Source organism: Amia ocellicauda, chromosome 1 (assembly GCF_036373705.1).
Source record: "Amia ocellicauda isolate fAmiCal2 chromosome 1, fAmiCal2.hap1, whole genome shotgun sequence".
NCBI classification, from domain to species: domain Eukaryota; kingdom Metazoa; phylum Chordata; class Actinopteri; order Amiiformes; family Amiidae; genus Amia; species Amia ocellicauda.
In genome coordinates, this window is record NC_089850.1 from 4718416 (window position 1) to 4735946 (window position 17531).

The 17531-nt window shown below is 36.9% G+C and overlaps 1 protein-coding gene across 1 annotated transcript in view; it reads right to left on the reverse strand.

The window, feature by feature from the left end:
* Nucleotides 1-7311: 7311 nt before the first annotated feature.
* Nucleotides 7312-17531, reverse strand: part of itpkb (inositol-trisphosphate 3-kinase B) — a 60685-nt gene continuing 50465 nt past the window's right edge. Inside the window, exons 6-8 of the mRNA XM_066706187.1 lie at nucleotides 15249-15350; nucleotides 14044-14115; nucleotides 7312-10315 (exon numbers count right to left, since the gene is read on the reverse strand). Of these exons, the coding sequence (XP_066562284.1) occupies nucleotides 10103-10315; nucleotides 14044-14115; nucleotides 15249-15350 (387 nt within the window). The 3' untranslated portion in view covers nucleotides 7312-10102. The remainder of the gene's footprint in view (nucleotides 10316-14043; nucleotides 14116-15248; nucleotides 15351-17531) is intronic.

The following is a 17531-nucleotide window of genomic DNA, read 5'->3' on the forward strand; positions in this document are numbered from 1 at the left end:
TATATCTAAGGAGAACACATGGAGCAACAACTTATGTTCTGTCTTGTTTAATGATGGTACTGTAGAATTATTTGTTTCATTTAATTTTTTATAATTTTTATAATTGTATACCCAAAAACATTCTATATACACTCTCTACAAAATGTAGAATGGTGTCCCTGGAAACTAGAAGCAACAATGTAGAAGCAACATGTTGCATTCTAAATGTTCTAGCAAAGTGTAGCAAACTGGTGTCCCTTCAGGTTTAGTGTACAACAATAGGGGCTGGTGTGAGAAGCTGCATGCATCAGTGGGTCAGGGAGGTGGAATATCTGTAGGCCAGTTGTGGTGGGCCGGTCTGGGTCAAAGTCCAGGGCTGTTTAGTCCCAGTTCGTCCCTAAAGTGAATTATAACACCAAGGTTCCTGACTTCAGTTGAAAGTGACTTAATGAAACCGGGGACCAACAGAGATTGTTTCTGAGCTTTCTTCAAGGTGGATGGGGTGCCAATGAGAACTATCTACGGTTAAACCGTAAAACAAATCGTTGAAAGACATCCGTGAGTTTATATCATGAAGGCAAGTGACCAGAGCAGATGGAGTGTGGTTTGGTTTGGTGTGAAGGTAGATCTGGGTGTCATCTGCTTAACAGTGGAATTTGAGACCATGATTCTGGATTATTTGACCAAGTGAGTTTAAATAAATGACCGATCTGTGTGCAGAGGCCCAAGGACCAAGCCCTGAGGGACCAAGTTGCTAGGGCAGATTTGTAGTTACAGATGGAGATAAATTGCTGTCTATCTGAAAGGTAATATTCGAACCAGGAAAGGGCTGAGCCAGAGATACAAAGGAGAGATTCCAAACGAGTGAGAAATATATTACAGAAAACTGTGTCAAAGGCAGCTGATAAATCAAGGGGTATGAGAATATTCGGCTGCAATGAGTATGTCATGTAAGACTTTAACTAGTGCTGTTCCAGTACTATGATTAGTACAGAAACCAGACTGAAAGACCTTGAAGAGCTCGTTTGTGGACATGTGTGATTGAAGTTGAAGTACAGTGCGCTCTACGACAGAGGTTCACAAAAAGAGGTTCACAAAACTGAGCTGGCCCATTTATCGTAGTAGCAGGGCTGGCCATTGAACACAGATCGGCCAAATGCATAACAATAGGGTAAGTAGTGAAATATTAATGATTTGAACCAGAAGAGGGGATAGAACAGGAAGACATTTCACTGTGAGGGAGGTGGGCACGGGATCCAGCAGGCAGGTTGTGGTTCCAGCAGTCGGTAAGAAAGATATTGTCAACAGGGCAGAATGAGTGGCGAAATGGGGAATAGAGGAATCAGGAGCCCAGCAGTGACAGCAGATGAGTACATCCAGATTGCTGTCACCACAAGAATTGGTTTCAGGTGCCTTCTCGAGAGAAAACCTGCAACTCTGCACAGTTATTATTTAGTTAGGTTCAAAGTTTCCCAGGAGGAGGAGTGGCAGCCAACAGTGTTATTTGATGAAGGCTTTGATATTATATAATTTCACAGTCTTGCATTTGGGAAGCAGTTGTCTGTTGTGTATGAGTATGGTAGCATGTTACCCATTGCGGGAGATTAAATTGCTGACAGACAATGCAGATCCACTGCCTGTGTTCTCCCCCAAACCCCCCATTGCCTAATTAGCCTAATGCTACTGTACAGCCTATTTCTTTACTTAATTCCTCATCGTATTCAATTCCATGTAAAATTCACACAGACTGTGCTCCCTCCAGAGGTCACATGTTGTATTTGCTGGTTGTGTTATAACTGGAATATTTCATATTTCAATAGTTTTCATATTAATCATGTGAAGCTTGAATCATAATAAGATGGAGGTATTCTCTGACAGCCCAGGTTTACTGGACTAGCTAATAATGTATAGAATGCAGCCTGTCATGTTATTGAGATTTTAAGTGGAATAGCTACACAGCAACAACAGATCACACAGACAATTATAAAAAAAACATTATTTCCAATATATTCTTCATGTAAACCTGTGTACAATAAACACATTTGTAGATTTGTCAAAGTTTGAATAACTGTTCTTGTTAATATTGTTGTTATTTGATTAACTTTAGTGCCTTATGAAGCCAAAACATTATTTGCATTTTCTTGTCTTCCTCCAAGTAAATAATAAATTAAGGGAATATGATAATATTGTGGGGGATTTCACCATGAAAACAGAAAAATACATAATAAATAAAGCAGAACTGACTGAAAAGGCCTCTTTTCACTTTTCACTGGCAAACATGTTAGATTCCCACCTAAATCCAAACCTTTTTAAACATTCCACTTTTCTACTTTCAGATAAAGCTTCAGTTTATAGATAATCCTGCTGCTTCCATATTTTGAGTTATTTTAACTCTTCAGCTTCACAATGAGACATATACAAATACCATCCTTCCCATAATTAGGCAAACATACTGTGTGAAGTTTGATATCTTTCAATTGGGGCTTTGTGTGACATTTTTGTAGGAAAGAGCACCACCTACGGGCCTATCTTTTCAACTTCTAGAGCAACTTGAACTGTCAGAGGCCTGACATTCATGCAGCCTCACAAGACCATGCTTGAAACTGGAAAGGCAGCAACAAAAATATAATGCAGAGCAAATGGCTGTGAATTTGGGATAATACCAGTTTTACATCAGCATATGCAGTGCTGTGTATAAGAAATAATCCAGATTCCTATCATACCTATTAGGGCTGGGCAATATGGCCAAAATACAATATCACGGTATTTTTCCCATTTCTGACGGTATGACGGTATTTTTAATGGCCATTTTATACTGTTCATAAAGCAAAAATAATAGGACACAACTGACATTGAATTACGATTCCTGTTCTGTGTCAGTTGTCTTGAAACCAAATCATGTCCACACTATCGACGACGCACCTTTTTTCGGGACAGATTCACTAGGGTCAATTTGCTGTGAAGTTTCTCCCACACTACTCTCCTCCATCTCTTCTTCATTCATTGTGCATTGATCACGTTTGTTTATGTCAACACGCAATACACATGGCATTTATTTTCGATATTTGGCTGAGGCGCATTCATTCCAGAACGAGGGCCGCGTTCGAGAAGCGCAGTTCTGCGCAGAGACTCAGAGATGCGTGTTACTGCAGTGTTTCTGCGCAGAATCGCACAGCGCAGCGCAGCTCTGAGAAGCTGCTGTGAGAGGAAAGCTGTGGCTGTGAGACACAAGATTGTGCAGAAAACAAGAGGGACTTGTTAAGTTGAATGAAAACTACTACAGCCCTCTTGTCAACTTTCATTACACAATGAAGCTGTGAACAGTTACTGTCAAAACCATAGATATAGAATTCTAGATCGACACTTGTCAATGCTTTATTAAATAATTACATCAATTATTTTTAAAAATTGAATGTTAATATATGATGTACAATAATTAATTTGTTATTTAAATGATTGACAATTATATTTATTAAAATAACTAAAATATAAAAATAATAAATCATCCAATTACATCGATTTCTGCAGGGTTTGTGAAGAAAGGTGATCGCGTTCTTGTAGCGCAGATCTGCAGGATCCAACCGATCCAATTGGTGGAGCTGTGCAGACCTGCGCAGATCTGTGGAAATTTGCGTTGCACGAACACTATCGGCGTTTTTTTATGTCAGACAGCGCAGTCTCAAGCAGCCGCGCAGCGAGTTGTGGGATACGCGAACACGATCCAGTTTATTGGTAGCTGAATGCTATGACCCAATGACACAGTAAATAGTAAATTATTCAAAACTTTAAAATACCGATATGATGGTTTAGTAAAAGTCCAAACCGGTCCGTATATTTTACGGTATACCGCCCAGCCCCAATACCTATTCATTTCGTCTTTGTCTGACACAGAGGCTGTGTTTAAAAAGTGACAACGGCCTACTTCCTTATTTGGAAATCCTTGGTTTCACAAACCTTTTCAGCCTCAGACAAAGTTGTCTTTAGGTTTATAGAGTCAGGATGATAGCCATGCATGTTCCCAAAATGCATCTTGTGGGTGATTAATTAAATAGTAAGTATAATATAAAGTTAAATAAACACATTTAATAACTAATCAAAACCAGTATGTTTGTTTCAGCAATAATGATTGACAGTGATAAACAAGTGTCCTTTTCAGTCAGTTCTACTTTATTTATTATTTCTTTTTCTCAGTTGTGAGGAAAAATTTGGTTTTCATGGGGAAAAAACGAAACTACCACAAAATCATCACATTCGCTTTATGATTTACTTTGGAGAATGAAAAAAATGCTAAGAAAGAATGTTTTGCCTCTCCTGTGACTAGAGGTTAAAAGTACAGTTAAACAAATGAAGCTTAACAACGATATTAACAAGAACAGTTATATTATTTAAACTTTGACAAATGTATAAATGTGTTTATTGTACACATGCTAGGTGCGATCACATGCATCATCTGATCATCTTGAGGAATTTATCCAAAGCAAATCAATTACATCTGACTGTGTTGGCACATGATCAGTAACAATGGTGGAACAACGATTAATCCTGGTTTAAGCTTTCATTCTTGGCCCCCCAACCTTAATACACACATGTGTATTCTCACATCTGTATACTACACTCTGTAAAACTGTGTAAAAACATTAAGCAGTGGAAGCATCACAAAACGTCAAAAAGTAATATGTAAATCTATTACAAAATAATTATACTCATTTCAATTGCATTCTATGGGTATTTCATTCAGCAAAGTCACTGGTCTGGTGTGTTAATTTGCAATGGATAGCAGCTCGGATCTACTGTCCCATATATTATCATTTCTCAGATAGTTCTTTGAGTGAAAGATTGCAGAATGACCTCTTGGCAGGTGCCAGTCAGAGGAATGTATACAAGAAAAGTGCACACCTTTGGAAAGCAACAAATTGCATTTTTGTACTGAGCTTCCTGTGTCATTCTGTTCTGCAGTTATCATAATGTGATGAAACACAAAAGCTTTTTATAAAAATCTGTGCTCCAGGAAAGCATGGGCCCCAGGACTGCTGTACTACAGATACCTCAGCCACTGGTCAGTATAAACCCAATGTAGTGTATTAGATTATGAAAGTAGTTATATAAAAATTAAGATGACACAGGAGAGGGGTTTCCCAGTACCATGCAATAGCTACAGTTACAACATTATTCAACCCAACTCAACACAATGAATGCTTCAAGTGGTTTCCCCAAATTCAACTGAAAATGCAACTTATAATGACTTTTCCAGTCTCTGATTTGCAATGAGGTTTGAATAATTTTGCTCACAACTGTATGTAATAATGATTGAAATGCAGTCCAAATTTAAAGTATAATAGGCTGCACAATGTACTACAAGTATGACATCACATCATGTGAAAAGGGTGTAGATATGAATTGCTAAATGTGGGCAGGAAAGTGAGAAGGTCAAATAAAGCTTGTGGACCACATATGGTATTTTGGATATTTTAAAGGGGGCAGAAATGGAAAATCAAGAGAGAAACCAGAGACATAAAGAAGGATGTAAAATGCAATTTCTTTGCCCCCATAGCAAATATTCTATTTCCCACATCCCTTTTATTTCTGTTCCTAGTAGAAATCAGTAGTATGTACAAAATTGTATCTTAATCTGCTTCAACGTAAAACATGTCTCGTAGTCAATTTATCTGCAGTCTTGTTTGTGGTTCTTCTTTATTTCATATTTGCTGATTTTTCAATATCATGGGTTCATTTTTTGTGTGTGAGTTGTCTTTATGTACACACGCAATGCCCCTCCCACAGGAAGACTCACCTGTGCCCCAGCACTGACCCATCCACGCCCCTCGGACCCTGTTTGTTTGGGTTGCTATGATGGGGAAAACCCAATAGAGATCTACGAGCCACATTTCAGGTAGTTTCAGTACAAATGGCCCTGGCCCTGGAGGACTGTGCCTGTCAGTCTCCTCTGGATGTGCCAGGAGAGGAGTGAAGCAGCTGTGAGGGCCTGGCGGCAGCACTCCCTCTCCGCTTTGGTTCAGGTGAGATAAGAGAGGCCTACCAGATCAAGCTGGAGAGCATGAGCCTGTACTTACAAAGGTTGCAAGGTTTTCGGATCTACCAGAATGGTTATTTGTTTTTATTACTTTTCCCTCAATCTGCAAAAGTGTACTTGCAAAAGACTGAAGTTTGGTAAATTTGGTAAAGCAATGTAAAAACACTTTTTTTGTATCAGTAAAGCTTTCACAGTCTTGTCTGTGTATTAAGAGAGGCACATTTCAATCCCATTTGCTCACAGACATTTGGTGTTCACAGAAGAGACAGAGACAGATCTAAGGTGAACCATTTTACAAATTTACTACAATAATAATGTACAGTCAAACATGGTCAATAAGCGTCAGCATAGCATTAAATATATAAGCAAGGCTATAAATATGATTTTTATAATGACAGTAATAGGAGAAGCATTTCAGAACATCAGAGTAAAAACGCATTGGGAAGATTGTATTTCTTTCAAGTTATATCAGAGAAGCATCCTGAACTTTCCCGTAGCATATAATCGCATCCGCTGGCCTACTGTGGTCACAATCACGCCTACTGAGATTCCAGTCTTTCAACAACCCAGAATCTGAGCCATAGCTCACCTTTCAAAAAGCCCGGCTGCTGATACACAACACTTTTGCTGCTTGCTTGTGTGTATTTCTATACAAAAACCATCACGCATAACTACTGTACACTTAACCATAAATTACATTGAAAATCTGCATATGACACAAAACCTCTTCAAAGCGGTAAAGCCACAAAAAATAAGAATTACAAATTATTAAAAACAAAACATGCATCTACATTTAGTGTTCTTGTGCAAGTATCACAAAGTAATAAATATGGTCATATTTAAGAAAGTAGAAGCTTTCCATCGAATTCTCGCACCAAGAAACCTATTTATATTCCCAATACTTCCAGAAGCCCCCAGAATCCTGCTTCCTGTTCCATGAAGCTGCCACTAAACATTAGTCTTCACATCTAGAAAGAATGGTGTCCCAGTCTGTGACTGTCTCAGCAATAAGCTGTGTGAACCTTGGCTGAGATTGTAGTAATGTCAGTTTTTAGCCCTGCCCTTATTACATTTGACCATCTTTTTTGTGTCCAAGAATGAGTAAGTATTTCTGAAAAATTAGAAGGAATTGGCGTGGTTCTTGATGGTCAGGCTCAGATTAGTGACACTGATGGGTGAAAGTAAATCTCACTGCAATAGAGGCACTTAAAACCAATTGAGCAATATGACTTAAAGTTCCTTATTTTTCCTTGAACCACCTTACATATATATATATATATATATATATATATATATATATATATATATATATATATATAAATATGTAAATGTAAATATGTATTCCATTGGGAAATACATACACAATTCATCAGTCACCCATTTTGAATTGTATTTGAGTGAAATCATAGTACACTTTTTTTTTTTTTATAATTAGTGGCTTCAGTTACAGTTTTAAAAAACAATCGCACACAAAATCTTGCTACAGATGCTGATTTCCAGTGGAGTTCAGAGGATATCTATGCAAAAACAATTATATAGGTACAGCTTATATTAAAATCATGTACCAATACAGGCTAGTTGAGCACATCTGTATTGAACCTCATTGAAATGTATTATCATTTATTTGCTACAGTGTCCAGTGTCCAAGAATAAAATGTCCTTGTCAAACAAAACAATATGCTTTTTCTCTGATTGTTGTAATGTGTTGCAGATTTTGGAAATACCTTATTTCACTCAAAGTTAAACTGAAATTTAAATGTGTGGACTTTAATAAGGAAATTACCATTCACTGTGTTTTTGTTTTCGTCTGTTCATTTACTGAACATCTCCAGCAGGGGGAGACAAAGTACCATGTTGTGCCAATGGAATGAAAAACATTTTCCTTTAATTTACAGTTAAAGCAATGGATAAATCTGATATTTAATATGTGAGTGACAAAATCCACCATGGAGTGTAAAGTGTTGAAGAATTCCTTCATGTATGTAATGTATTTTTAAAATGTGTTAAGTGTAAATTGTAGCCCTATACAAACACAAATTGCTCTACATTTTCTTTGTCTAAAACTTGTTTTGTATAAGCTTCTTTAATGCGTAAGCCTAATGGCCATTTACACAAACAAATGGTACATAAAGAATAAAGAATGATACATAAAAGGAACAGCACTGAAGGAACCGAGTAGTTTCTCTGGGATTTCTGTTTGCTGTTTTCATTTAACTAAACTCCTCTCAGTTCCTCCAGCAAAGGTTAAGTGTAGATTTGGAGTCAAATATTTGAGTGGGAAATACATCAATAACACGCAAACTGAAAATCCTCCATGGCAGATTAAATATTCCAATTAGAAGTCTTTCAAACAAAGATGGTTTTGTGTAACAAAGATACATCAGCTTCTCTCATTCTCTTATTCATGCTCACAGAATGGTGTAGTAAATTAGCCCAGGGAATAATAATCTAAGGAAATTCCACTTACACAATCTTAACAGGATATTTAGCCAAAATTAAATAGTGGTACACATTCATTCCTTCAAATACCATATTTCTAAGTACCTCTTTTCTTACTTCAGATGTCTATACTATAAAATGTGCTGGAGTGTGTAGGCAGGGACATAGAGTTTCATTTTTAATTATTAGATTGCTAATGGGATGCCAGGAGGTTATATAAAGACTATTAAATGCTAATGGTGGTGAATGTCACAGTGGGTGTTATGAAGTGTTTGTGGAGTGGGAAAAAGTAAAAAAAAAAAAAATTAGAAGTCCCCCCAGGAGAGCCACTGACAGTACATTTTATTGGTGAGGGACTAGCCCACTTTAAACTTTGACCTTTGTTCAAAAATGAGAAGAATAACTAACAGTCCTTGTCTCCCTTGATCTGACAATCAAAGATACAACTGTGGACTACAGCTGGCAGACCCTCCTGTCAATTTTAAAACTGCATTAAAGCAGTAGTCTGAATTAGAGGAGTAAACCAGAAGGGCATGCTGACTTTATACAAAGGTAGTGCCATGATTGTTTTCTGTTTCCAATTAGTTTTTAAAATATAAAATTGCAAGAGTACCTCCAGAAAGTGTACTGTTTACTGTTGTCTAAACAAGGCTGATTGGAGACCACAATGCATTCATCCAGTTTTACATTCAGCCAAAATTTGAAAGCTGAATTTTTACCAAATTTTGGTAAAAGCCATACTGATGGCAAAACTGTCTTTCAGATATTAAAGTTATATCATTCTGGACTTCTTAATTTTGGTATTTTAAAATCTAGTGTATGTCTATATTTTAGTTTAGTTTTTCTTTCAATGTGTTCTGAATAGGTAAGAGACATGTGAAATGGTCAAAGCTATATTTAAAGTATGAAGCTTGGAATTGACTGAACAGCTGTACTTGGTGAAAACATGTCAAAGAACCTTTGATAAATATTGAAAAGAATAGTGCAATGTATGGGTTCAACAATTATTTTTCTAGTTATACCCCAATTTGGTATCACCAGCTTTATATTATTATCACTACTATATATTACACTACTACTACTATATTTTCATGAGCAGATAGAGAACACAACCTCCTCTCCAGCCTTCACCAGGTGAGCTGCTAAGAAGCCATAAATAGTGCTATTTAAAACTTCCACATTTCACATTATATTTTTCACATGACTAGAAACTTACTTCATACCTTGGATTGGTCATTTTTGTTTATTATTATTATTTATTTATTATTTCTTGGCAGACGCCCTTATCCAGGGCGACTTACAACATAAATACAAAATACAAAATATAACCACTTATAATTCATAGGAAGCACTTATGCTAATTTTCTATTCTGTTACTGACCAATATCCTTCTGAATATTGTTGGCTTTGTGAAATTACTTGTGAAGGGGGGGCTGTGTAATGTCTAAAACAGCTGGTTACCTAGGAGTCCATAATAATATTAAATATGTACAACATCTACATACAAATAGTTCTCAATTTTTTATGTAAAAGCTTTCGTTTTTTGTTTTTTCTCCCTGAAAGACTGAAGTTTTTTTTTTTTTTGGAAACAAAATAAATTCCTGTAGTGCGAGTTTCAAGGTAGCTGTAGCTTCTCATACCAACTGGATAGTTTTAAAGGGGGTCTTTCTCCACCATTTCAGTGATAATGTCTATGAGGTGGTCCAGCCCCCAGAGGTAGCCGTCCTCTCGGTTGCCTTCCTGCCAGGTCAAGCGGTGGCTCAAGACCTGCCCCTCTGGCAGCGGAGTTGTCTTCCCAAAGTCTATCATCCACACCTTGGCCTGCTCTCGCTTGTCGTGGACGAAGAGGAGGGAACTGCCTATTACCTGAAGGTGAGAGAGAAAGACATCCAGTATTAGTCCACTTTAGACCAGTTTCAACCCAACAGCAGTGCTACCTAAGCTATGTACACCTTTAAGCCATTACTGTCCTGTGGACAAATTGCTGATACAGTTGTAATCAATTAGATGAGCATCTTGCCTTTCCTCACCTGCAGGGGCCTATAGAGTTCCACAAATGAAGGTTTCAGATGCCAAACCCTTTTAATTGTTAAATAAACTTCATGGAGGTGAAAAGACTGAGCTCAGGAAATCCAAATGTAATTATTTCGTGGTGCAGTTTGTACTGTTCATTTTAAAATGCTTTACACATGTAAGCATGCACCTGTCATTTTGGAAGCTCTAGAAACTTGCTGTTGATGAATGTCCTTAAAGGCATCATAAAATGTATATGTGCGATCTCTACCTAAGAGACAAATATTCTAATTATTACAGACCTTTTACATTTATACATAACTTACATATAAGTTACATATACATATAATTGCCCTTCAGAGTGCATTTTTTGAGGAAAACAACTGAATTGTTTAATTGTTATTATATCAATATCAGAAGAATAAACTGTAATGCAGAATGTTTGCAGTGGAAAGGTCCTGCTTGGTAACATACATGATTGGAATTTATAAAGACATTAAAATATTTAAGTTTAATTTACATATCAAGGCCAACCAAACTGCAATAAAAGAGATTAAATCAGAACATTCAAAATAAAGTTTCACTTGTATATACTTTCTCTCCTTTGAGACCATAACAGAGATAAATTAATACAAAAGTTTCCAATCTGTAAAGATACTATCACCACTAATATATACAAATATTTCAAAGGAATTAAGGAAGTTAAGATATTGAGTTATGTATTGTACATTTTATTATAGTAATAATACTCTAATAAAGAACAATGGGACTTAAAATAAGGTCAACACTAGGTAATTCTACTGCAGTAGGTTTTAAGGGAATTTAGGGAATTGTTTTTATTTTCAGATTAGTGCAATATAAAATCCCCATCTTCTTATTGTAGCTAAACAGTTTGAATGAATATTATCTGAAGCAAGCTAAAAGGAATCTGAAGCAAACTAAAAAACAGTTGTTCATGTGGCAGGTCTTTATTTTGTCATTGTTGCAGAAGTCACTCATTAGATGGCACTTGGTCTCAGCTAAATGCAAAAAACAAAACAAAAAAACTCTATCTTAATAGTTTACTAAATAATAAGGTACAATGGCACATTAAGTCAGGGGTCAGTGTTTATCTGGCCTACCAGGAAACCTTTGGGTTGTACTGACCCAGATACCACCCTCTACCATTACCCACCCCAAAGGCTGAATTATCCTCCTTTACACTCGTCCCTCTCTCTTTCTCTCCCTCCATCCTCCAACCCCACTGCAGCACTCAATGAGACTTTTCTACACATGTTGAACTAATGGCATGCAGGGGGAGTTATATGCATCTTAAATAGTACTTGTATTTGGTTTTGATTTGAATATGCTGCAGTGCAACCGCGTGCCACCAGACATCCTGAGTTTATGCCACAACTCACCAGAGAGACCTATGACAAACCCAAAGCCTTCTCGGGTTATGAATTTAGAACTTAGAACGAAGCTACAGGATGCTGATCATTCAAGTCTTTTCAAATGTAGTCTAAAGCCCAAAACTCCCATTTTCATTTTCATCTCACCCAATCTATGAAGTGATTTTGTTTTATGCTCATTGCATAGCAGGGGCCTCAAACTAGGTCAGCAAAGGGCTGTAGTTTCTTGTATTTGATACAACTGGAGCTCTCATTTAACCTAGATCAATTAGACAAATAGAAACATAGTTTTAAGGTTTAAGTCAAGTTACAATAAGTGTAATGTCATTTACAAATTGCAGAGAAGTATGAAATGCATGCACTTCTTCAGCTAATCTGGAGGCTGTTTCCCTTAATCAACGTGAGTCAAACGAGCATTGTTTCAAATCTGAAGCGTTTGCCAAGCACTATCGTAATTGTACAGGTTTTTTGAATAGCACTGTGAGCTAACAGGTAGTCTGGGGCATCAAGAGACGAGACGTGAGTCATGAAGTACATCAATGCACTACGCTAACATCTCCCTCTCGCTTTATGTGGTAGTATGGCTGCAATTCAGAGAATTATGGAAGTCATTGTTGAAGATGCCGCCCGCACAGTACATTAGTAAGAATGGTAACAATAGTAAGGCATTGATCTTTGTTGCTATAACATCCCATTTTTAAACATTTTTTTTAATTTGTTAATGTTGTTTTCAGCTTATTAAATAATACATTTTGGCCTCTGCAAGTATTTCCACTTCTGATCTGGTGAATATGTGTCTTCGTTTTGTGGTGTCCTTCTCCCTAGTTAAATGACAGCTATTGTTTTCCCTTATTCTTTTATTAATTATTAAATTTTTGCGGTGAGAATAAAACAATTATGCATGTATGTGGTTGTCACATATATGATGATTAAGTTTCAATCTACGTTACAATACGAACATTCCCTAAAAGGCCTTTTAAAATGTAATATTCATCTTTAATCATGATTGAATCCCTATCCTTTTCAGCACCTTTACCATGACCGCACTTTCAGCAATCTACTTAAAGATCGTTCATCAATGGCAGTTTCACAAGGTGGTTTGGGAAACACATGGGAGGATGGATCGACAGCTGCGGTTAATCGTGTGAATTATCTGGAAACCTCAAGTACTATCGTTCTCATGGAGTGGCTCCCAGAACAATTAAGAAAACAACTGGAAAAAAGAAGACACTGCAGCTCTCTAAGTATTGCTTTAAAAATACATAACACACTGAAAACACAGGCCGCCAAGGGTTCTGCCCGTTGCAGGGACCACCACATTAATGATGTGACTAATTAAGTATGTATCCCCCAAAGCATTATTTTTGTCCATTACAACAACAAAAACAAAGGTTTCTAAATATGGGGAATAACTTAACCGAAACCAAAGGGACTCATTTGTTCAATTCTTTGTTCTTGTCACAACAGTAACAAAGTTTTTGTTTCTCAACTGGAATGGCATAAACTGGTGTCAGATGATGGAAGCTGTTGTAATCAAACCAGGCTGAATGTGTACATGCAACAGCTGTAGCATCTGGCAAGCAACCAGTCAACTGAAAACTCTACAGTTTCGGATGTTGGATTGGTGAGAAGGGTGTTTGAAAGACGATTTTCCATTTTATGTATCCAGCACCCCTCTCCCGAAAGAAAAGTTTCCTGGTAGTGAACATGTTTATAATCTTGAGGGCTACACCTGCCTGGCTGAGAGGGTCAGCTGTTTCTCCTTATGAAACTAGATTATAAACATCTGCTATTGTTATTAAATACAAGGTTAATTGATGTGACCGCTCTTTCACCCCACAAAGATATAGAGTATCATCTCCCTTCACCTTTATTTTCTGAAAATACCACTCCTTTTCGGTCATCTGCTTCTTCTACAATGAGTTTCTTTTACACTGCCTGCTGACTGTGCAAACACACACAGATATTAATCCTAAGAAGCCATAAAGGATTCGTTTTGACCTTTGAGAGCTTGGAGCCTTGTTAATGACTGTTGATTTTCTTTTTTCAGTTTGTTTAGTTGGAAATAGGAAGGAGGATGTTGCTACAGTTACAGTAAAAACCATTAAGCAGAATCGGTATCTCAACCCAGTCTTTAAAACAAACAACAGAACTTAAAATAACTAAGCAAGGAAAGGAAGAGAAAATTACCTCATGTGATTTGAAAAATTGTGATATTTCCAACGTGTCCCTTATGTCCTTTAGTCTGTTGAGATAGCAGGCCTGAGAAAAATTTGAAAATAGATGCAAGAGATTATTTATTGTTCTGTAGTCATTATTCCAGGAAATCCTGGAACACCCACTGACCCTTAAAATGTACTTAATGTTTATTATGAGATAATTCCTTCACTGTTCAAAATAAATACCATATGACGCACACTTGTGTTGAGGCTGGGAGGCTGGGCAGAAATGTGCTGCACCTTAGCACTGCAGCTAACTTTTCTAATGATCCTACTGAACCCTGATTGATCATGATTGACCAGTGTTATCATGTGGGGTAGAGCAGAAGCTGCTGACTAACTTCCGGTTTATTTTGTGTAAGAACAGATTAAATAGGAGACAAATTACATCAGAGAAATTAAACATAAGTCAGCTGCTCTTTACAGGCAGAAGACAGTCAGTGAAATGGTCACCAAATTGGACAGGACGAGTCCTTTATCCTAAGAAATCACATTACAAAGGTCATGGCACGCCTTTCCTTGGAGAACCTTAAGAACCTAAATAAGTTAGTGTGTATACAACATATACATATAAAACTCTATGCGCTCTGTGTTTGCAAACATTTATTTGAATTTGCTTTGCCATTGAGTAACTTTCACAAGTGTCAACAATGCCTACAAAACTTTCATTCTTCATATACTTATTCTCCTTCTTTAAACACTCTGAAATCACTGAGCCTGTTTTACATAATTGGAAAATTAATATCTCTGCAACAGAGTAGAAAACTCATAATCCATCCCCTATATAACAGCTACAAAGGTATGTCAACAGTATGTCTTTAAAATAATGCACCAATACAGCAAGTTGGAAGCTCTTTTAATGGCTTCGTGGAAGAGTATTGACCCATTGCCCTTTAACTGCCATGCTTAATGGCCAACTGCAATAGACACACCACTACAGTGCACAGTAAGTACAATTAAAAAAAATAAAAGTTCCTTTATTGACAATGTAATTGTGCAATACCTTTTTATATGCCCTTCATGTGCAGCACAAAGGGCTCGACAGCCTACTAGGTCTCTGGCATTTAAAAAAAGGATTTCCTCTATTAATAGAGAGGGAAGTCCTTGGGAACTCCCTCTGATTCTTGGCAGCCACTCAAGATATCCCTGCGTCACAGGCAGGGCCTTTAGACTCACCAGGATGTTCTTGTTTCCCTTGACAAAGTCCCGGAAGGCCTCAATCACTTGCTCCCTGCTTTTGGTCTTTTTGAAGTCTCTGTTTACTGTCCCATCTTCCTTCTGTGGGGGAAAATAATTAACGACATGCTTAGTTGATATTACTGATGTTTGAATAGAGACAGAAAGAGCTCTGTGAAAGAAAGTGATGCCTGTTATAAACACTACAGGAGAAGAGTGAACATAGTGGTCCGCTTTTCTGTAGACCTGGCTCAGTACATAGCTAACATATTTGCTTTTGGCAACGTTTTGTGAGATTGTACTTTGGTTGTATTTTGGCACTGACAATAGAAACCTATTACCCTGAGCACACTGTAATTAAAGTCCCCTGATTGTCGCACAGCAATGATGCATGCACATTTCATACAATTGTATTATTCTGCATGTATATATAGTGTATTTTGTATTTTAGTAAACTGAAAGGTCCACACAGGTTCGGATTCTGGATTGGTGAGAAGGGTGTTTGAAAGACGATTTTCCATTTTATATATCCACCACCCCCCTCCCAAAAAAAAGAAATGTCATGGTTGTCAAGACTATATAGAGAATAAACCAAAAAAGTATATACCGTGCTGCTGTGAATGTTTATCATATGGTCAAGATGCCAACTCATCATGCCAATCCAGTTTCTCTGGAATTGAGTTATATAGATATAGTTTGATAAATATTTTAACAACATCTCCTTAAGTCTACAAGTCTGTGTTGCCACAAGGTTATTTGGTTAGCTGGGATGATATCCACAAAAAATGCCACGATTTGTTTTCCTTTAAAAGTCACAGATTACACTTGCTTGTTCTCACTATGTCAATTTATAATGTAAAATTTATTAAATGACTCCTAGACTCTGTGTGTCCTGCATTTTAAGGACAAATCTCATGATCTGAGGTTGTTTACCAATATTGTACCAGTGTGCAGCCAACAGATTGTCAAGTCACATTGCTGGCCTTATCAACCACATTTGTCAGCTTAAGCTAGAGGGTTAAAAAATACAGAGTGAAAAGGATGATTTGTCATTTACAAACATTGTGCAGTCAGATAGAATAATGCTGTTTCTTTGCTGTTGTTGTTTGTTGTTAACTTTTATGAAGAAAGGAAAAGCCCAGACATTTTTTTCCTTGTTGGTATGAACCCAGCAAGGCCCCTTGGACAATTAATTAATCGGTCAATTAATCAATCAATGAATCAAAGAACTGATCAATTGCATTACATAGTAATTAGTAATTAGACAGATTAGTATTTTTTATGACAACCAAACTGCTATACAGTAATATGTCTATATGGCTTAATAAAATGAATTAAACAATAAAAAATAAATCCCTGTATACAACACTGTCCCCACAAAAGGTAATTCATGTTTGACTAAGAAATAAGCTTTGCAAAAGACAAAATGTATACAAATACAAATAAACATTGCACAATTACTAGTGACTGAAAAATGTCTCATTTCATTTCTTATGGACAGGGCAAAAGCAAAGGAACATAAGTGCTCCCTCTACTTCTTAAGACATGTTCCAATGAACTCTTAGAAAGACTAATTTGTATATTTGTAAATATTTATAATTGAGTTTTCTAATGAAGGCACAGTACTTAGAGAACATGTAAGGAAACAAATTCCATAGACATTGGAAAAAATATATGTGTTTCTAGCGGGTCTCTTGTTAGATCTGCTCCATTAGTATTTCAGGCTTTGGCCCAAAATGCTTACAACATCCCACTGTTCTCCTTTTATTAGTCGTGGTGTGGAATTGAATACAGACAGGGAGTACACAAGCATAGATGGCAAACTCACAGAAACAGCCCTGTCTGTAAGAACTTGAAGCCATTCTCAGAGGCTGGAGGGCAATCTCTGATCTCATTACCACAATGAACAATCCTACCTTCTATGGGCATTCCCAATATGTAAACTCTGAGATGGCACATTTATACACTATTGTTATTTTTGCATGACATCTTCAGCCATCCACGGTAGAGGATTTATTTAATGAAACCCTATTTTTAAATTTTTACATACCAAATATGGTCAGGTGGGGGGATTTACGTTTTCTCTGACTTACTGTGCTAAATCAGTACAACGTAATGCAATGCCAAAAGGTGCACTTTTTCCAACAGTTTCCATTTGGTTAGTCATCTGCACATGACACTTAATACGAGACATACACAAAAGTAAATGTAAGGTTACTATTGTGTGAAGATATTAATAGAAATGGAAAATGAAAAAAAAAAAATCTAGCTGCCCACCAACAT